This window comes from Carassius auratus, unplaced genomic scaffold, assembly GCF_003368295.1.
Source record: "Carassius auratus strain Wakin unplaced genomic scaffold, ASM336829v1 scaf_tig00045270, whole genome shotgun sequence".
Taxonomy (NCBI): domain Eukaryota; kingdom Metazoa; phylum Chordata; class Actinopteri; order Cypriniformes; family Cyprinidae; genus Carassius; species Carassius auratus.
In genome coordinates, this window is record NW_020526889.1 from 27,999 (window position 1) to 50,078 (window position 22,080).

At 37.5% G+C, this 22,080-nt stretch overlaps 1 protein-coding gene across 2 annotated transcripts in view; it reads right to left on the reverse strand.

Annotated features, from left to right (window-relative positions):
• Nucleotides 1-1,545: 1,545 nt before the first annotated feature.
• Nucleotides 1,546-22,080, reverse strand: part of LOC113087743 (MOB kinase activator 2-like) — a 29,653-nt gene continuing 9,118 nt past the window's right edge. Inside the window, exons 1-5 of one of the 2 annotated variants that reach the window (XM_026255656.1) lie at nucleotides 12,273-12,407; nucleotides 4,400-4,560; nucleotides 3,488-3,581; nucleotides 2,955-3,079; nucleotides 1,546-1,884 (exon numbers count right to left, since the gene is read on the reverse strand). In XM_026255656.1, the coding sequence (XP_026111441.1) occupies nucleotides 1,613-1,884; nucleotides 2,955-3,079; nucleotides 3,488-3,581; nucleotides 4,400-4,560; nucleotides 12,273-12,364 (744 nt within the window). In that variant the 5' untranslated portion in view covers nucleotides 12,365-12,407 and the 3' untranslated portion in view covers nucleotides 1,546-1,612. Of the gene's footprint in view, nucleotides 1,885-2,954; nucleotides 3,080-3,487; nucleotides 3,582-4,399; nucleotides 4,561-12,272; nucleotides 12,408-22,080 lie in introns of those variants that run through there. The other variant, XM_026255657.1, reaches the window with a different exon arrangement.

Below are 22,080 nucleotides of genomic sequence, written 5' to 3' on the forward strand. Positions count from 1 at the left end.
CTATCATCACAATTTAGCACGATCGACTGAGTTTCATGCAAATTTCACTGATAGTGTGTTTTAAAAAGTGGTTACAAAATAATTCATAATTATCTCAAATAATAATGTCCAACAACATCAACATGGGCGTCACTTCTCAGGATTTTTCCATCATCAAATCTTATATACAAAAGATGGAGATATAAAACAATTGAATTAAAGATGTCGATTAGAAAAGTATAGAAAATATTTCACATAAAAAGCTAAATATGCACTCAAATAAATAGTTTGAGCTCATAGGGAGAATGAACTGAGCTTCATGTGATTGGGCGGAGCCCCTTTGGGATGATTTGCCCATTTATGTTCTCTGATTGGTGGAGATTTCTTAGCAGAATCATGGGTAATGTAGTCTGTTGTAATATTACAATTATTTAAACCTAATGCTTTAACAAAAGCACACCTTGTAGCTCACAGTAGTTCTGTCTTTACAGATATTTAAGATAACATCATTCAAAATAACTTCCTCTGTGGAGAAAATAAAAGGAACTTTACTTCTGTAACCTGATTGGCTGACATGTGTATTGTGGGCGGGGTTAGCATGACAACTCAAACCACTTATAACACCTTCAAATAATTATTAAAAATACATGAAATTGCAATATTTCTGACTTGACACTTCTTGATTTCAAGGATGAAAAAGAGGGAAAAAAAAGACACTGTGACTTTTAAATATTTTATTAGGTTATAATTTGCAGAGCTTAAAATATTAAATCGCTTTTAACTTAAAGTATTATTAAAATACATAAAACAAAAGCCAGAACCGAGGAGCCCTGAAAAAACGTCAACTAAAACTGAAACGAAAAGGAAAAAGAAAACCAAGAAATAAATTAAATAAAAGGAAAAGTCTGATCTTCTCGTCGCGACACAAACTCTCTGAACAGTGATGAAGGGAGAACTAAAACATCTGTCGCTCTTTTTTACTCACACTCTCAGTCGCTCGCAGACAATAGACACTAAGTGTACATTCTTTTCCATTCACAAATCGTCTTTTCAGAACGAGGCTAGACATGATTACAAGCAGTCCTCCGAACTCAGGTTGTCAGATTCAACAGCAGACAACGTGAATGTCCTTGTCATTCTGGAGGGAGAACGCGTGAAACCCAGGCCCTGGAGCCAAAATGGCAGCCGATTCACCTGGTCTCTCTCTTTACAGTGGTTAACGTGCTAATACGCAACACAAGTCTGTCCCATATGAGTCGAGGGAGGATGGGATTGCTATATGAGGAGTAAAGTGACACCGAGAGGCTTATGGGTGAGCAGGTAGCATTGACAGCTCTCTCAGTTCCTGAGTGCAAAAGCCTTGAACACACACACACACACCCCTTTTACCCTATAAAAATGAAAAAGAAACCTTTATACCGTACACGAGGACCAGGCCGACACCCTTATCAAACCAAGAGATGGAAAACTGCTGCATCAAACGGAAAGCGGAAAACGGGGAGGAAACTGAAGCATGGTCAGGCGGTTCTTGGTTAAAGGGTTAGACGGCCGCGTCTGAGGTCATTCGGCGCTCCCGACTGGGTCCTAAAGAGCAGTGTTCAGGTCTGTGAGTCCCAGCAGTCCTTGGCCGGACTCATCTCTCCGTCACGTGGTTCTGTGGCTGAGGGGGCAGCGGCGTGCACAGCGCCTCCGTCAGGTCCTCCATTATCAACGTCTCCTTGGGGTCCATCAGATTGAATTCCCTTATAAATACCACGAAGTGTGTGTAGAGTGTGTTTAGGTGTCCGTGCAGGTCCATGGCCACCGTCTCCTTGTAGTGGGACCAGTAGATGTGGGCCAGAACGTGGAAGAGATACCTGCAGATTTTCTTCACCAGCGAGTCGAAGGTGTTGGGGAACTCTTTACCTGCAGAGAACCAGACAAACTCCATCAGCGCCACACAGTTAGACCACAGAGTGTGATGAACGCATGATGTGCATTTGTTTGATTTAAAAATACTGTGAAAATTGTGAAATATTTTTACAATTTCAAACATCTGTTTTCTGTGTGAATCTGGGTTAAAATGTGATTTATTTCTGTGATGCTCCGCTGTATTTTCAGCATCATTCCTCCAGTCTTCAGTGTCACATGATCTTCAGAAATCAGAATAATATGATGATTTACTGCTCAAGAAACATTTCTGATTATTATCAATGTTGAACACAGTTGAGCTGCTCAATACTTTTGTGGAAACGGTCATACATTTAATTATCAAGGATTCACAGATGAACAGAAAGTTCAAAAGAACAGAACAGAAGATTTATTTGAAATATAAATCTTCTGTGATATTAAAAACTGTCACTATTGATCAGATGAATGCATCCTTCCTGACCCCAGTAAATATTATTATGTGTATAATTTCACGGTCACTGAAGAAGTTTAAGAATAATTATATTCTAAGATTGTTTACTAAGAATATTCCAAGACCACAAGAATTAATTAATCAATGATTTGCGTTGCACTTTTCATAATGCATATCAAAGCAGCTTTACAGAAAATGCATGTTTCTATGTTTCAATTAAGATTCATCAAATCTAAAACTGGTTCCATTTTTTATAACAATATAAAAAGTTATTTTTTTGTTCGTTTTTTACATTAAAACTGTAGTGATGCAACAATCAATGTGTTCTTTTTGATTGTGGCTGTTCACAATATTTAATATTTAACCATAAATAGTTGAAAATCACAAATATACGACATGCACGCTTTCATTAGAAAATTTATATTAACTTAAATTAGTTAAGCAGTTAACTAATGCAACCTCATGATGAAGTGTTAATATTTAAATTTACAGAATATTTAAAAAAATGTATGTCTAGATCCATTGTGAGAGTCTTGATTAGTTTTCTACTAAAAACTGGTCATTTGCTTTTAAATAAACACAACAGAAGTGAGATATATTATGCATCAGCAGGTGGCGCTAGAGGCTCACTCACCGTATTTGGTGGGAAAGATGTCCTCGTCGGTCACCAGCTTCTGAACTGAACTCATGACGAAATCCACGTACTGCGGCGCTGTGCACTTCGTCTTCTTCCCTTTCTCATCATACCAGAAGTACGTCCTGAGAGACGGAGGTTAGATTGAGACCATGTCAGAAAAACACACAGACTTCTGCTGGAAGTACAGCATCATCATCACTTCCCCTTCAATCACTGCTCTTTCACAAATATCCAAACCAAAAAAAAACTTCAGGGAATGTGCAGTGGTTTAACTGGTTGTGTGTAATGACATTTGTAGTGAAAACCAATAGAATTAATGAATGAATGATGCATTTATATGTAGATTTACTGTGACGGTTATATTGTTTTTTTTGCAGCAGCAGTACTGATCTATTCCTCTGGTATTACAGAAGGACGAAATCAAATACAGTCTGACTTTGTTCTTGTACAGTCACATCTCTCCATGAGGTCGGAGGTCACGTCTAGTTTCCGCTCGGCGCGTCTCTGAGAGTTAATGATGGGTAACTCACGTGCTGCAGGCGGTCATGGCCGGACACGTGTCTCCGGTGCAGAACTCAGAGATCGTGCTGTACTGCAGGTTGATGAGGTTGAAGAACGTCGTGGCTAGAGGATCACACACAGATGATGCCAAGATTAAGAAACGATGAAACACAGCCATCAAACTCACTCCAACTCACTCCATAAAAGTCATTCTATAAAAAAACTGAGGCCTAATTACACACAAACAACGATCAGGTGACCATCAATTAAATTATGGGTAATAAACATTTTTCTAAACATCAGCAAAAATCTTTACACCTTTTCGTTTGTTTTATATTTTTAGAAATTGATACAAAAATGCACATTATGTACAATTATAACATATATTCTATGTAAATGAACCAATCCACTCAAGTACTGTACGAGACGACAGAGCTTTCACTGATCAAGAGAAATGGCTTCGATTAACCATTAAAAGTCTGTGATTTTGGTTTAATAAGTCCTTGTGGAATTTGAAAGTGTATCAAGCCGTACTTGGTGTTTTTCTTGTGTTTTCTCTCGAGGTAAAGTGGAGGGAAATGCAAGCAATGCTGTGATCCGTGGCTCTGGAGTGTTATTGTGAGCTGATAAATCATACGCTTACATAACAGAGGTCAAATCATACATTCCCGATGATGTTTGCAAAACACAGCTAGTAACTAGACACAACAACAGCAGACGGTCAGCCGCGGTTGAGGTCAAGGGTCGGCCTTCCCAGATTACATACACCGCAACAAGAGAAAATACTTGTTTCCTCTGCATTCCTAGAATTCCTATTTTCCGACTTTTAAAAGCATTTCAGGGCAAGATCTGATGATCTACCAATGAACATTAAAAAGTGCATTGTGAATGTAATTTCTATTGCAGGATTAATTCTATACGAGGTGATGCGAGTGACTCACTGTTGCACGCGAGCCATTCGTTCAGGTCGATCTCTCTGGGCAAGACCACCAGCTCCTTGAGGTCGAAGTCGACGACTCTTACTTTGGTGTATTCTGCCTCCAGGTAAAGCTTCTTCTCCTCGGCGGGCGGCTTCTTTCCATTGGGCTTCCCCTTGCCCTTCCTGCACGAAACGAAACAAGGGCAAACAGACGTTACTCAACTGTAACGCCACATATTTTTTATGAATGCATAAAAAAAATCCATATAAAATCATAACCCTAAAATGTCCAAAAATAAAAAAAATATTTGCAAAATCATTGCATATATTGCAAATATTCAGCATTGTGTGTATGCATGGAGCTGGTCCATTATTTATTACATAGGGACACCTCATGCGTCGCAGCAAACTACACAACGATCTGTGCACATCCGTTTTTTCCACTGCAGGTTTGCTCAGTTAACCGTGGCCTGTAATTAGCGCAGCAAACCACAGACATCTAGGCTTTTCCTTCCACATCTATTTTTAGCGCAGGAGGGTTGTATTACCATCAGAGCCAGCGCCTCCCACCACACCCATCTCACGCTTCAAACACCCGAATACAGCACAGACACTACACTTCAACACACAAGAGCTGCTTTCATGGAAAACAAGCGCTTTAAGAGCTAACAATTACCTCACAGCACCTTAAACACACACACAAGACTGCTGACAGGAGAGGCTTTGTAAATCAAGCTTTCATACAAAACCACTCTGAGAAACCTTTACTGCCATGATGACGGAGCGGGCCAAGAACAATGTGCTAACAGAGCAACATTTTGTTCATGCCATTTACTTTTCATCTGTGAAGAGTACAATTATGCATTTTTCAACAATAAATTGTAGTGGAAATATAATTCTGTTATGAAACGCAAAACTAAACTATACTAAACCTAAACTTTAAACCAAACTCAAACTTAAACTAAACCAAAACTAAAGTTCAAACTAAACTTAAACCTAAACTTTAAACCAAACTCAAACTTAAACTAAACCAAAACTAAAGTTCAAACTAAACTTAAACTTAAACTTTAAACCAAACCCAAACTTAAACTAAACTAAACCTAAACTTAAACTAAACCCAAACTTAAACCCAAACTTTAAACCAAACTCAAACTTAAACTAAACCAAAACTAAAGTTTAAACTAAACTTAAACCTAAACTTTAAACCAAACCCAAACTTAAAATAAACCAAAACTAAAGCTTAAACTTAAGCTAAACCTAAACTTAAACCTAAACCCAAATTTAAACCTAAACCCAAACTTAAACTAAACTAAACCTAAACTTAAACCTAAACCCAAACTTAAACTAAACCCAAACTTAAACTAAACTAAACTTAAACTAAACCCAAACTTAAACTAAAGTTTAAACTAAACTTAAACCTAAACCTAAACTTAACCTAAACTATACTAAACCTAAACTTTAAACTAAACCCAAACTTGAACTAAACTAACCCAAGCTAAACCTTTAAACAAAACTTTAAACTATAAAATATAAACTAAAAAATATAAACTAAACTAAATTAACTAAACTATCTGAAACTAAACTAACTAAACTATAGCTGAAAATTATAGCTCCAAAAACATTTTTGGGTATTTTGGATGTGCGTACCTTTTTGCAACTCTTTGATATTAAAATGTTTACATAAAAAAAAAAAAATAATAATTATTAAATTTTATTACATTTATTGGCAATAAAGTATAATATATTTTTAGTTTGATAACTAGTGCATCCAAAGTTAATTTCAGTGCATCACTAATAAAAATAATAATAACAATAATAATAATATTAACAATTCTCATATCATCTGTGTTTCTTATATATCCTAGTTTGTTGTTTTTATCCAACAGCACGGCAGTCCAATAACAGCAGCGTGGTATAAAGCCGTGTCTGTGTCCATCTGAAAGGACAGACCGGCCGCTCTTCAGTCAGATGCTCCCATGTTGTTTGACTCCGGGGCCCGGGGCCAGTTCAAGCTCTCCACACAGAGAGTGGCCTTGTTGCTTTAATGAAGAGACCCGACCTAAAGCCTCAGCCAGAGGCCAGCGCTGCTAAACACACAGAGACTCACGTCCACACGCTGACCACTAACACACACAGAGTCTGCAGCGACTGCACAGATGGTCTCGGGCCGTTCTGTGGAGGATTACCTGAAGCACCATAAAAGAACATTTAGATCTAAAGAAACATAAATATTGGGTATCATTTGTGACCCTGGACCACAAAACCAGTCATGAGGGACAATTGTCTGAAAGCTGAATAAATCATCGCTCCATTGATGCATGGTTTATTAGGATTGGACAATATTTGTCTGAGATGCAACTATTTGAAAATCTGGAATCTGAGGGAGCACAAAAATCTAAATATTGAGAAAATAATCTTTAAAGTTGTTGAAATTAAGTTCTTAGCAATGCATATTACTAATCAAAAAATAGCTTCTGATATATTTATGGTAGGAACTTTACAAAATCTTTACTTGATATCCTAATGATTTTTTCGCATAAAAGAGAAATGGATCATTTTGACCCATTCAGTGTATTGTTGTCTATTGCTATATACCTGGAGACACTGAGACTGCTTCTGTGCTGCAGGGACGCAGATATCAATTGATTTTCCAGTTTGCAGCTTCCAGAAAATTCCCTCCGTCTTGGATTCTTTTGTTCCCTTTTCAGTCCATTTAGACAAAGAGTTCCTGATTCCTGGAAAAGCACGGCACTAAAGCCAGGAAGTGCCCTCTGGAAACAGCGTTTAGGGGGAAGTGATTGTGAGGGAATTTAATGGTGCGTTTCATCTTGAAGGCACGTCATGAATGTCAAGAGTACGAGGACAATCAGCAGGAGAAACCTGGAGTGAAGCGTGGCAGAACCACAGGAACACAATCCCTTATTTCAGGGGTTCACAAACTCTGTTTTGTAAAACTTAGCGGTTTAGTCAAACTTGCCAAACAACATTTTAACTTAGTTTTTGTTTTGAATTTGACACTGAAACCAATTAAAATATATTTTTGGGTCAATGATTAAAATGAAGATAAATATATTTATGCTGTCAAATATTTCATGCTACTCTAGAAGTTACCAAATTTTATCTCTTAATTAAAATGCTGCACTTTCGAAAGCTCAAACCCTTGAGCTTCTAACATTTAAAACCCTAAAGCTTTTATGTTGAAGAATAACTGGTAAAATTCTGTAAACTTCCACAGAAATGTTCGAAATTATGCAAATTTATACATAAAGTCAACCAACCATTAAACTCATCTCATTAGGCATGCAACTGTATTAAACTTTCATATAACAATGCTATATTGCAACTTTATTTTGCTGAATTGCGCATTTGATTTTACAAATTATAAACAACTTGTGAATCCCCATTTGGGAATCCCTGCCTCATCTGACCGTGATGTAAGGACATTTTTGGTTTGTTAATAGTTTTCCAAATTTGATTTTGCATTGAATCTTTATGGTCAGTTTTGTTATTTTTTTGAATGATAAATTGCTTGTTCACTGTACAATCACATCTGTCTGCCATTCATGCAATGTTCTTAGAGACACACAAATGAAGGAGGATTCAAACACGTGACCAGCTGCAAGCCCAAAGATATTCAGAGTAACTGCTGTCCGGCGGTTAAACAACACAGCTTCAGTCTACAATCACAAATTCTGTTTCAAATTTAGACAGTTTCACACTTAAGATGACAAATCACTGGCTAACACAGTCAAAACATGCATGGAAAATCAAGAAAACAAAGAACAATTAATAAAAAAAGAGCCACTCATATTTGTGATATGCTACTTTATAGGACACATTATGTACTTAACATACTTTTAATATAGTGTTTTATATATATATATATTGCAGTGCTGAAGAGCTGGAAGAGCTCAGGCACAAGATGCAATGATGCAAATTTACACACCATTAAAAAGTAACAAAATAACAGATATTTTATGTAAATGAATGGTCATAGAAGAAGAAAAAAACTCTCTCGCTGCTTTTATTTTTTTTTATTTTTTTTTTCTGAATTGCACAAACAATTGCTGCACTACCTGATTTGCTCTTGTTTTTACACACAACAACAACTTGTACACGTTGAACCTATACAATAATTGTAACCATATACTGACAGTATTTTTAGTTTACAGTTGCCTTGCCATTTCCTGTATATACTGTACAGATCAAAGGTTGCCTGCATTCTTTTGAGATTATAGCAGCAGCTTTTCCATTCCTGCTCTTCCACACAATGATAACCATCTCGACTTTTCCTGTTCCTCATGTAAGAAGCTCTGAAGCACTCAACATCTGGTGGCTTTTAACTTGCAACTACCAAACATACAAAAAAGCGGTGCTGAAAATCATGATCTATTTGCAGAAACTGCCACTTACCTCACACACACACACACACACACACGTGAACACACACACACTCACTCACTCACTCACTCACAGATATACATAGACACACACAGACACACACACAAACGCACACACACACACACATGTCTGGTCAGCTATCCTAGTGGGGACTCTCCATAGGTGTAATGGTTTTTATACTGTACAGACCGTATTTTCTATCGCCCTACACCAACCCTAACCCTAAACCTAACCCTCACAGGAAACTTTCTGCATTTTTAGATTTTCAAGAAACTTCATTCTGTGTAATTTATTAGCTTGTTTACCCGTGGGGACCTCAATTTAGGTCCCCACCGTGACACGAGTCCCCATGAGTCTGTGTGTATTCAGGTTTAAGTCCCCACCAGAATAGAAAAACAAGTACACACACACACACACACACACACACACTCACTCACAGATATATATAGACACACACACACACACACACACTCAATCACTCACAGATATACACAGACACACACACACACACACACACACACACACACGTGTGAACACAGTAGGGGTATGCGATATATATCGTCTTCAATAATATCGTGATTGTTGTTTTAACGATGTGTGATTTTAAATTATTGAGTATATTGCAAAGTACACACATCCCTGAAGTCTAGTAGGTTAGAAACATGCGCGTTTAGACAGCGTTCTTTATTTATAGAAATTTCACCAACAAAAATACTTCCAAACATGGCCACAAGTCAAGATACCAGCACAATATCACACTCAAAATAGTCTAATTATCCCAGAAAATATGGAGATATTACTGCAGATGACCGCTCCATGTGGTCTGATTTCTGACCGGCCTGCATTCGTCTATGTACGGTTAATAAAACAGGCTCTGGCACACTTCTTTTCCTCACAACAGTCTCTTAGCCATCATGCCTGTGGTTTTCAGGAAAGTCAAATGATGCAATAGACGTTTCGACTCAATCACTGTTCCCAACTTCCTTCCCGGGATCACAATCGAACAATGAACTACAGACTCGCGAAAGGAAACGCAGATGGTGTAGCTCTCAGACAGTGAAATGTGAAAAGTTTGTGCAATTAGGAACGTTTGTCTGGGTCGCAATCGAGCCTATTTTTATTCCCAGGGCAAGTTTTTTGGCAAATACTCATAAGCTACATGCCTTGTCCATTATGGTTGAGACACGATTAAAAAACATTCCACTGCTCGCTGACGCATTTCCCTACTTCCAAGAGTCAAGACGGAGAAAAAATGCATTCCGTGCTTTATTAATGCATTATGCAAAATCCAAAAAAGCATGGTATTTGACTAAAGTAGAAGTATTTTTTTTTTTGCAACTTGGTGCATTTATATAAACCAGCATCTCAAGCAGAATCTCAAACATTTAAACTATTCCAAAATGTGAGAATCCTACGTACAAACTGACCTTCATGCTCAGAAACATGCCAAACACGTCAGGAATAAACCTGACTGAAGGAGTAGAAAAGCATGCCTTAAATCCCAAATTAATAAACAAGCATTTTAATGGGCATGAAAGAAGAAAGCAGTGTGTTTTAATTTGCTAACTGGGTTAATCTTTTCGTCCCATTGAAAGACTTGCAAGGCAAAGTCACTTAGCAAAGCTCTTCAAACCAGGGAGTCTCCACATATTTCCTCAGAAGCTGATCCCACCTAAAACACATTAGCAAATCTGCACGGTTAAGTTGAGCCGATATGAACCAAGAAACAGCTTTCTGACTCCAGACTGACTGACCAATGCTCCAGGCCTGAAAAAGTGTCATTTAAAACACTGTTATAGAAACATCAAATTAGGCCTTTCTCTGAAAAGCCACAGTCTGTGGGAACGCAGGAACGCCAAGACTGTTTTTCAAGAGACTAAAATTAGATGCGTTAGTACACAGCTGTAAAAGAGCAGTGGTGTATTTCACCTGCAACGCTGTGCGGTAAATCACAAATCCAGATGTTTGAAGTTCATGCAAAGTGTGGCACTCTTGGCATGGCATGATCGCATTTATCTAGTATGCAATAATTAGAGTTGATAGGTTACCAACACTTACATATATAATGATTCTCAAAGAAATATGCTGTGAAATGAAAACACAAGGATACCGGAGAGTTATGTCTGGTGGTGATAATCTCTGAAATCCCTGACGCTGTATGTGATCTGTGTGCACAGCTGCAGTGAGCACAGAATGAGAGTCTGTTCAATGATGAACTGACAGACAGAAAGATCTCTCTTCTTCACAGCTCACCTGACTCTACCTGTTCACTTATTCACTAAAACACTGCACCTGAGCATCAATCAACAAGAAATTACAGTCCATTGTAGTCTGGAAAACACACAGTATAAATTTAGTGATTAAACCGCACTCTGGGCAAAAAGTGCAATAAATGGGAAATAAAGCATTTGGATGCATTAAAAAAAATACTGTGCAGCCTAGAAGCATTCCAGGGACTACATCCACATGCATATTATATCTTATGATATATGCGGTCCAAAAGTCTCAAACTACATGCCAAAACAAATTTAATAAATACATAAATAAATAAAAAAATCAAACAGCAAATTGTAATGCTAATATTTGTTTATTTTTATTTTTTTAACTCTCTATAATCCATTTTCATGGAATTTAGTATTTTTGTATGTGGTAAAATACACATACAACTTATAACACACACACACACACACACACACACACACAAATAATAAAAAAACACTAATGATAAATATTCAAACTGATTGACAAAATATATAAGAAATATATTAATTCCTCTATGCATCATATAGTGATTTCTCTATACAGTTTAATGAGTGAAGAGTGCAAAGAAAAAAATGTTCAGTGTCATTTAATATTCCATAACATTATTTCTATCCATATAAAATCTCATTCATTTAATCATTTAAATTTCTTTAAAATATGGTGCTTATTGTAAGTTGTTGCTGATTCAATGCATACTGCATTTTATTTATTTTTATAAAAAAAATATACAAATGTCTATATTGATATTAGCTACACTTTTAACAACACAAACAGTGTCTGCAGGTATCTGACAGCAACAGGTCAACAATTTGAGACTAAACTCATCACTAGATAGACTCGGAATAAAAGCTGTATCACACACACATATCAAAATAACTCTTCCTTTGTGAACTTTTAAAGCACTTTCGACATAATTTATATATAAACCACATATATGGTGTCTAAAAATACACCTTTTGGTCCACTGACACAGAAATAACCGCGCTGGCCCAGCCGTAATTCGGTCTAATAATAACTTCTCTATATGAGCCCCGTGGGGAAATATAGCATATCATTACAGCCTGAAGAACCTGACAAACATGACACGCACAATAAAGGTGCGCTGCTAACAATTAAAAGTCAGTGGAAAGTTGATTCCATCCCATTGGCTTCCAGAGCAGTGCACTGCGAAGGACTTGAGAGAGAAATCACTGCAATCATTAGAGGAGCACAGGAGACCGATAAAGATATACCTCAGCACTCTGCCAACCGCCTGAAGGACCATTTTACAGCTTAATCCGTTTTTTGGGGATCTCTGCATGAGAGTGCTGTCATCTCCGACCATGTTTCCAGACGCCTCTGAACGTGATCATAGATTCTGATCAAGTGAACCCAGAGTTCGCTCTGCTGTGCTTCTCCTGCAGCTGAACTTCTGGCCAATCACAGAGCGGATGGGAGGAGCTAAGCCACAGTGTTTGGAATGTAGGAAACCTCATGCATGTGACTCTCTCTCTCTCACACACACTGGACGCAGAGAACCATGTGCTCCATCTGGGTACAGTAGAGCTGGATTTCCCCCAAAACACACTGGGGAACAAACGGATATGATTCCTGGATTTCTACTGGAATATTATAATGCATATATGCATATGCTTTTCCACTATATTCATCACATATCTGAAGATTTACAGCTTTCTCCGAAAACCTTATTTTCTACATAATTTGTCCTGAATAATTTTTCTAACAGCATTGTAATGCATTTGCCTTGCATTTTTATAATTTAAATAGATAAGTAAATATATACATACATACATGCATATAAACATCTTACACTAGGCTATACAGTATACTGTATCAGTTACATGCTGTTTAAAAAATAAAATAAATAAATAAAACTGTGCAAAGTTCAATTAGAGGATGTGTAAATAATCTTGAGGTGTGATTTTATACACACACACACACACACACACACACAAACAGACACACACACACACACACACACACACACAAATACTAATAATCATCATATATTATATATCATCATATATATTCAGATAAGTACTGTTCACCATGATGGTTTTTAATAGCTTGAAATATTATTGGAATTACATTGAAAAGGACAATACAGTGAACTGCAACATGCAGGGCAAGTCTGTCATATTATAATGGGATCTATTTTCTATTTTCAGCTCCTTAAAATAGCATTGTGCCAGCAATGTGCCTGAATACACCTCATTTTTAGACCAGCATGTCCATGGGCGCAAAAAATGATTGCAAAAGCATTTGCTAAATTAAACGACGTGGTGCTGGACGGGAAAATGCTAACGGCGCCGGAATGACACTAGCAAACAAACTTGCACTGCGCCTTGCGTCTCATTGCACAGTGTATTATAGGGCCCAATATTATAAAGAGAATATTACCGTAATACAAATGTTGTGAATTTGGGTTTGTTTGCCGTGTTTCAGCACGTTGTTACAGGAGGAGCCAAGAGGGTGTCCACGACACATCTGACTATTCAGGGTTGGTTGCGTGGGTGCATTGCAATATTGGAAATATTGTAGGCTACTTCGGTTTTAAACAATGAAGGCGAGCCAGTCGATATCATACAAGCAACGTGCAAACTTTGTGCAAGTCAAACTTATGCCATTGAACATCTTTCACCATGATAGTGAATGCAAAAACTGACGGCGCTTTCGGCATCTAATATGTGGTATAACCATTTTAATTTATTTATTTAATGTTTCTCTTGTTTCCGAACATAGTGAAAACGATGAGAAGAAACGTATTTAGTGTTGAACAGGTTGTTTTTGAAAGTGGGTGCATAAAATAAAGCTGCCCTTTTGTTTCATTGATAAAGTGTTACAGAAGTGTACCAATTGTATTTAGGCTATAGCCAGAACATGTCAGGCTTACATTAATTGGAAATGCCAAATACTCGTAATAATGACAATATTTAATGATTTTGACAATATCTCTGGTTTTAGTCCTTACATGTCTTTTATTAATATATATAAATTTCACTTACAGTCATAAAATGTATGCGCATTAGCAAAAGAATGAACAAAAGTGTTTTTATTGTTTTTTAATGCTTCTATATTCATTAGGGTGCATCATGACACCGCTGTATGTTAACAACTACCAACGAATCATTTACGTAACAGGTTGTTTCAGCGGATGTTGTGACGTACTGGATGCTGCTCTTGCGCAGCAGATTGTTGTACAATATAATTCACAGTGGAACATCAGGCTGGAATTTTCCTTTAGAGCTCGAAGGCATGTTCAGACTCGACACTAGAAGGGCCAGTCTGGCCCCGGGACTAGTATTTTAGTCTTTTAACAGCATGCCAAGACAGACAAACACATGCTAGAGACTCACAGTCTCTCTGGCTCTGTGCATGCACCCTCTTTAGCTGTTCTGCTAATATATAAAATAAAAATAAGCATGCATACCCTCTATATTTATATATACACAGTACATATATAGAAGACCGCTTATTTTTAGGCATACATGAAGCATAGGTCAAAATGCTAAAAGAGTTAATATACTGGCTGGTTATTTCAATCCAAACACAGCCTCCCAATTATTACTGCATAAGCCTTAAAAGGTCAGCCTGAAATAAATGCTGGAAAAAGAGAGTGGAAAAAGTTGTAGGTGGACGTCAGGTTGTAGGTGGGAGTGGAGAAATAATGAGGTCTGTGTGAGCGCTGAGTCTTCACAGGCGGTGTTTGTCCAGGAGGGCAAAAAACAGAAGCAGGGGGCAGACAGAGGAGGCTTTCATTGCCTCTACAGGTGAGAGAAAATGAAAGAGCGGCTCGCGAAAGCAGTGACGCAAACGTGTAGATGCTGCGGTGCGGTGAATGTTTTCTTTGTAAACTCAATGCTGTAGGAATTTCAGATCTGTTGACTTTTATGTTTGTGGTTCGTGGTGAAGATCTGTCAGTTTCAGAGTGTGTTTGAATTAATTATATTATTGATTATTAGATATTAATGTTCTGCATTTCTGAAGATGAAACAATGAAGCATTTAATAGCAGGTTTATAATCAATGGGATTTAACCCTGAATGCACATGAACGTGTCTATGAATGAATGAAACTCCAAAAACCTGTAGCAATGTAAGCTGAACTGAAGCCTGGATTGACTGAAGCTAGAATATGAAATGAACTACTGGACCTTTTTGCTCTTTTCTTGTTTGACAAATCCCCTATCTTCATCTGTACCTGGGGTATGGACAATGATCAGCGAAGTTTGCTACCATATATCCTTTGCCTTATCAACTTAGAAAACATGCATGCATATCTTCAATTGTTGATTCACTGTTTTGATGGTTTTGTGGGACATATTTGATATAAATATTTATGCAATTACTTAGGTGTTTGTACTTGGTTTGTGTTTCTGAGTCTGGGGTTAAGGTTACTATTTGGGTTTCTGAAACATTCGGGATAATCCGTTTACATGCGTGAGCAGAGAGAGCTACTCCTGTATACATGGAATGTGTAATCAGTCACCAATATCCCGATGTAAACGGCGACGTACGGTTAGCTTCTGTACGTAATATGCAATATGCGTCATTTCCGATTCTTCTTCCTGTATCCAAAGACTCAAATTTTCACTATTTTCGGGTTAGAAAAGGGGTATCCCAAGTATAATATCCCGGTTTTTAAAAACCAGGATATGAGCATATCCGGGTTTTTGCCGGTGTTTACGCGCGACCGGGTTATTGCTAATATTCCGGTTTTGAACGGGTTATTGGCTGCATGTAAACGTAGTCAATGAAGTCCTCCCTTATAAATGTATTTGTGATGAGTCCTTCTGAGAGTTCTCGGTTGGAAGGTTACAAACCTGATGAAAGTGCTCTAGTTATTGGTGATTCAATTGTACGGAACGTGAATATAGAGATACCAGCCACCATAGCCAAATGTTTACCGGGAGCATTGGACTTGGCAAATTTAAAGGTGCTGGCTAATGCAAAACGTAAATACATTAAGATTGTTATTCATGCCGGCGCAAATGATGTTCGACTTCGCCAGGAACACTTCCCATAACACCCCGATGTACTTGCTACATCATTAGAAGAATGGCATCTACGCTAATATTAGTCTGTTTCTCTCTTATTCCGAGGTCACCGTAGCCACCAGATCCAGTCTGTGTCCAGATCAGAGGGTCACTGCAGTCACCCGGATCCAGTACGTATCCAGACCAGATGGTGGATCGGCACCTAGAAAGGACCTCTACATCCCTGAAAGACATTATCTCACCAATGGAGTTTCGGTTCCTTGCCGCTGTCGCCTCTGGCTTGCTTAGTTGGGGTCACTTCATCTACAGCGATATCATTGACTTGATTGCAAATGAATGCACAGACACTATTTAAACTGAACAGAGATGACATCACTGAATTCAATGATGAACTGCCTTTAACTGTCATTTTGCATTATTGACACACTTTTGTTTTTCTAATGAATGTTGCTCAGTTGCTTTGACGCAATGTAATATGTTTAAATCGCTATGTAAATAAAGGTGACCTGACTAAGACTATGAGGTCGTGTGGTTATCTTTCTGGAAAGCTAAACAGCTCTCAAATATCATTGGTTTGGTGCGTCTGCTTTCTGAGCCACATCCATTTCCCTTTCATTAGCATTTCATTAGCCACCAATTGTGAGCAAGGCTGACTGATCTGAAACAGAAATAGATGAAGCCGTCTCTTAACCCTTCTCTGCCATTGCTTGCGAAATGAAAATAACCATTTCAGTGCTTTCTAAAGCATAAATCTTCCTAAAAGTCAATGCTGGTGCTGGAGTCGGGCACACAGATGTTTGCTTTGGAGGAGCGTTTGCTCTCAGCAGCTCCACCCAGGACAGCCTGAGCTAGAAAAATGAACACAGTATATTTGAGCATCAGTTCATCCCAAACGGGAATGTGAGGACGTGCTAGACTTGACTCGCTCCCGGGACGGTGGGCAGAGACTCTGGAGAGAGTCCTGATTGGTTACTGAGCAAAAGCTGGGAAATGCTAGAAGACGATCTTGTGCACAAGGTGACGATGAATCAAAGATAAATCAACTCTACAGCACATCCATCCCATCCTCAGTTTACCAAGAGATCCCAAAAATAGAGTCATGCTAATGAATCCCACCCTGGAAAACAACAGAGGATTTAAGTAGTGCGTGCTCACAAAACACACACACACACACACACACACACACACACACACACACACACACACACACACACACACACACACACACGCACACGCACACCTGTCCATTGTAGAAGGCAGAAATGCAATGTAATCAAGTCTGTAAGGCTGATATTCATGATCAAATGCTGCTATTAATTTTCATCTTTATATCGCCGGGAAATAAGTCATTTAGAAAGCTTTTAGGGAAAGTTCAGATATATAATAATAATAATAACAAAAATAATAATAAAAAAAATAGAAAACATACAGTTTTATACTATTTTCACTAGCATTATTTTAATCTAATTAAGTAGTCTTAAAGAATGGTTCACAAATAAAAATTAAACAAATTAAAATATAAAAATTAAATCAAAAATAAAAATATTTAAATACAAAAATACAAAATGAAGAAAAATAAGAAAAATAAACATTTAGTAAACTTGAATGGTTCATAAAATATTACTATTATTATTAACACATTAACATGAATACTAATATTAAAAAATAATTCTGTCATGTAATCAGATATTCAGAAAACAAAGATGAATTAATTCATTCATTCATTAATTCATTCAGAAAGTTGCTATGAGTTTTGATGTTTGTGGCATCCACCATTCATCATCTGTTCATCAGTGAAGAAGAAAAAAAAAGGATTTTAAACCTGGTTTCAGAGTGTGTTTAGTGTTTTTCAGAGCTGAGCAGTGCATGATCAATATGAACGCTCGAGGTAGAAACAAAAACACATCTGAAAACCTTAGTAAAAGTGCTAAAGCGTGTAAAAGCTGCTCTGCACTTTATGTTATATCATCAAACATCCCCTCGAGGGCTGATGGGAGTCTGATGACCCTGACTGAAATATTAATGAAGCCCTTACTTCATCTGAGCAGAGGTTTAATGCAGCGTATTAAACACTCGTCTCATCGCAGCGCACAGTCCTCCCTGTCTGACCCTCGCCCGTCTCCAGACTCTAGAACCCACACTGGCCTTTCATCTACACTTTAATTCTGGAATATACACTTTAACTGACATCTCTTATAAATCTACATTAAAATATGCACTCATTATGGAGAGATGTAATCAATTAGTCAAATTACTGCATATTGCAAGCTCATATAACGCAAACCAAAGCATTGTCTGGGAGCATGTGCTAGAGTTTATAGAGCCAAGCATCAGTGTTTCAGCTCCATCTGCTGGTCCAGGAGAGAGAGAGAGAGAGAGAGAGAGAGAGAGAGAGAGAGAGAGAGAGAGAGAGAGAGAGAGAGAGAGAGAGAGAGAGGGAGAGACAGAGAGAGAGAGTAAAAGAGTTTTTTTTAGAGTAAAAAAAGGGACATTTTTGTTCCAGAGATGAGAACTAGATGGTACTTGATTAAATAAAAAAGCAGCATTATTTATTTTTTTATTAGTTACTCAATACAATTTAATCACAGTTTAATAGCATTAACTTGTGATAACTAGTATCATTAAATACCATTTAATACATAATATACATTATTAATAATATATATCAATTTATTTTATTTAGAAACAGTATTCAACATTTCTTTTTTATAAAGCCAGAACACAGCACTTACTGAAAAAAAAAAAAAAAAAAAAAAAAAAAAAAAAAAAAAATTATATATATATATATATATATATATATATATATATATATATATATATTTTTTTTTTTTTTCAGTAAGTGCTGTGTTCTGGCTTTATAAAAAAGAAATGTTGAATACTGTTTCTAAATATAATATATATATGATAATATATATATATATATTGGGAACACCATATTAATACTGTGTTTGACTCATTCTGACACTCAGTTTGGAGTTCAGGAGATTGTCTTGACCAGGACCACACTCCTAAATGCATTGAAGCAGCTGCCATGTGATTGGTTGATTAGATAATTGCATTAATAAGAAATTGAACAGGTGTTCCTAATAATCCATTAGGTGAGTGTAAATACACACAGTTTTGGCAGTGTGTTACGCAGTAGACCAGTATTGAACTCCAAACATGAGCAGTGTCTCCGTCTGCTCGTGAAGCTGCTGCTCTGATCCTGGCTCTTGGCTCGGGTTTCACTTTGACTGACATTTCAATACAAGAAAATCCAAAGGCAATGCCAGGCGTGACTCACTGCAGCGTCTCCGAGAGAGCCAGGATCTGGATGCGTGAATGATATCGTTAGCCTAATCAGTGGCATTTACGCTCTCGCGATCACACAGCTGAAGGTCATTTGTGGAAAGCAAAGCAGCAATCTGGGAATGTACAAAGCTGTCCAAACCGAGCCAGATGTGAAGCCTAATGACCCCCATGCCCCACTGCCAGCCTCGCTGCTCCTCTCCGGCAGGTGGCTGAATAAAGCACAAGAGACTGTGTGGATAGAAGCCTCGGAAGAAAAACAAGCCCAGCCTGAACGCGGCGTCTCTGCATGTCCGGGCAGAGCAGGCTGTGTGTTTGTGAGGCCAAACCAAACGCTATATTACAGATATGATGTTCACAAAGCATTTTAATCTCTGCATCAAGCTGGTTTAAAACAAAACTGCCCATTCCTCATAATCACTCGAATAGTTAAAAACCTCATCTATAACTAAACAGTACAATGTTGCTACAAGGAACCAATGCACTGGGAAATCTGATCGGAATAACTTCAGAAATATTGAAAATCTTATATTACACGTACTTTACATACTTTGTAAAAAAAAATACTGAGATTTTTAACATTGTCCCACTTGTTTTCACAGTTCACAGCTCAGGCCAGGTTACTGATACACGAAGCAGGCGGTCATGTGGTGATGTCCTCATGTTGTGATGCCACATCAATACAGCAGGACAGTTCTATGTTCAGTGATATGTGGAATCAGTGAAAGCGATGCTGTGTTGGGTGCGGACGGATCTGTGCTCTAATCCTTCAGGAAGAGGGTTGGGATGAGAGCTGGAGACTGAAGAGAGCAGCGCTGGATTACACAGGCATTAGCTGAAGTGCATTCCACAGCTAGCTAACGCTTACATAACGTGATGATGATGCTGCTGCTTGCTCATCTTTCAAAGCCAAACAAAGGCGAATTTTGAATGAGATTTCAGTCCACTCCACCAAAACATGATGCTTCCAAAAGTTCATAAACACATTGACAAAGAAATCCATATGAATGGAGCCATTTAATAGAGATGCACGGATCGATCGGCGAGGATCGGAATCGGCTGATTTTCCTCAGGATCAGTCTGGATCAGTCTCACTTCTTTCCGATTTCGAGACGATCCATTATACTCTGCATTATTTTAGACATTCCCACAGGTTTCCCGTATAGGCCGGTATCCCACTTTCATGTCGCCATTAATTGTTCATGTTTTTATCACGGTATACAGTATTATCACGGTAAGGTCATTTAGTAACAAAAAAAAAAACATAACAGTATAACAGGTTTAAAAAAAATATATAAAGTTAAACATTTTACACCGATTAAAGTGCAAAAGAACTTTAAAACCCAACAGGTACCACTTTACAGTATCTGCAGAAGTTATTCATCTTTGTTAAAAAATGCAAGTCTTAGTTGGTGTTAGCTCATTAAATAATTGGGTTGCAACTTTCGATTTTAAAAACGTGTTATTTATTGGTATATTTAAGATTAATAAATGTTCAGAAGAATGTTTCATCGGCAGTTTGTTAAAGATAAATATTGTAGTACAGAAAAAGATGAAAACTTACTTATTCTATTGCATGTGTGCTGTTGTTTGCATTTTGTTTCTTATTTTATTACTGACTTTTAACTTGTTTTTTTAAAACTTTAGATTGAAGAAAAGTAGATTTTTGTTTATGCTGTCAATTATAGTTTTTAGAAAAAAAGAAGAAAAAAAAAATCAGTATCGGCAGATCACACTAACAAAACAAATAATCGCCCAAGAAACCCAGATCCCGTTGGTCCAGACGCATCAGTTTGAGCATCGGTTCACAAAAGTTACTTTTTAACAACAGTGTCCTCTTTTGTGTTTTACAGAAGAACAAAAGTATTGTTGGTTGAGGCAATTGTTAGGCAAATGGTTGATATTAACTTTTAGATTAACAAAATAATTAGATAAATATAGCATTGCTTGATAAATGAGTAATCCCACCACCAGATTTATTAACATTATGCTTAAATGGACAACTGTAGGGAAGTATGGAAAAATATAGTATGGAAGTCAATGTCTACCAACATTTAAAAAGTTACCAACATTCTTCAGAATAAATAAACTCATACAGGCTTTGAGCGATTTTTCGTTTGAACTAAATGAATAGGGCATGATAAACAGCTCAACCGAAACCAAAACCAAAACCTCATGCAAAAGACATGACAACCACACAAAAGAAGTGCTAGGAAAAAACTGCATGGTGTTCCTCTGAGAAACGTCTGAACCCTGAACAGCTCAGAAGTGATTTTACAGGAGATTATTTGGTTGGATCTTATCCGTTCAAGACTGAAAGAATGCTACAGGTCAACAACATGCACAACCTTCCCTGCCCTTTACACACCGCAGAGCGACAGCGTGAGCACGATCCGTAAAGAACCGCTTGCTGTACAAATCTTGACATCCAAGGTCATTTGGTAAGCCCAGGATTCATCTGGACATGTTCATGAAAACTCTTGTCATTAAGCTGACACTTATTCAGAGGAAATCAGATGCCAATTACAGGAACAAATCCCTCTTTGTAGGTTTATGACCTTTCAGTTTCCAGACCCAAACTTTAACTATAGCATGCACGATATGTTGCAGAAGCTACACACACGTGCCTCTACCTACATTTCTGCAAAACTTAAAAAAAACATACCTTTATGTACAAACCACTGCTGTTTCCAGTTGAAATGGACACTAAAACTCAGACCACTTTTATCCATTTTCACACAGATTTGCAGGGCCAGA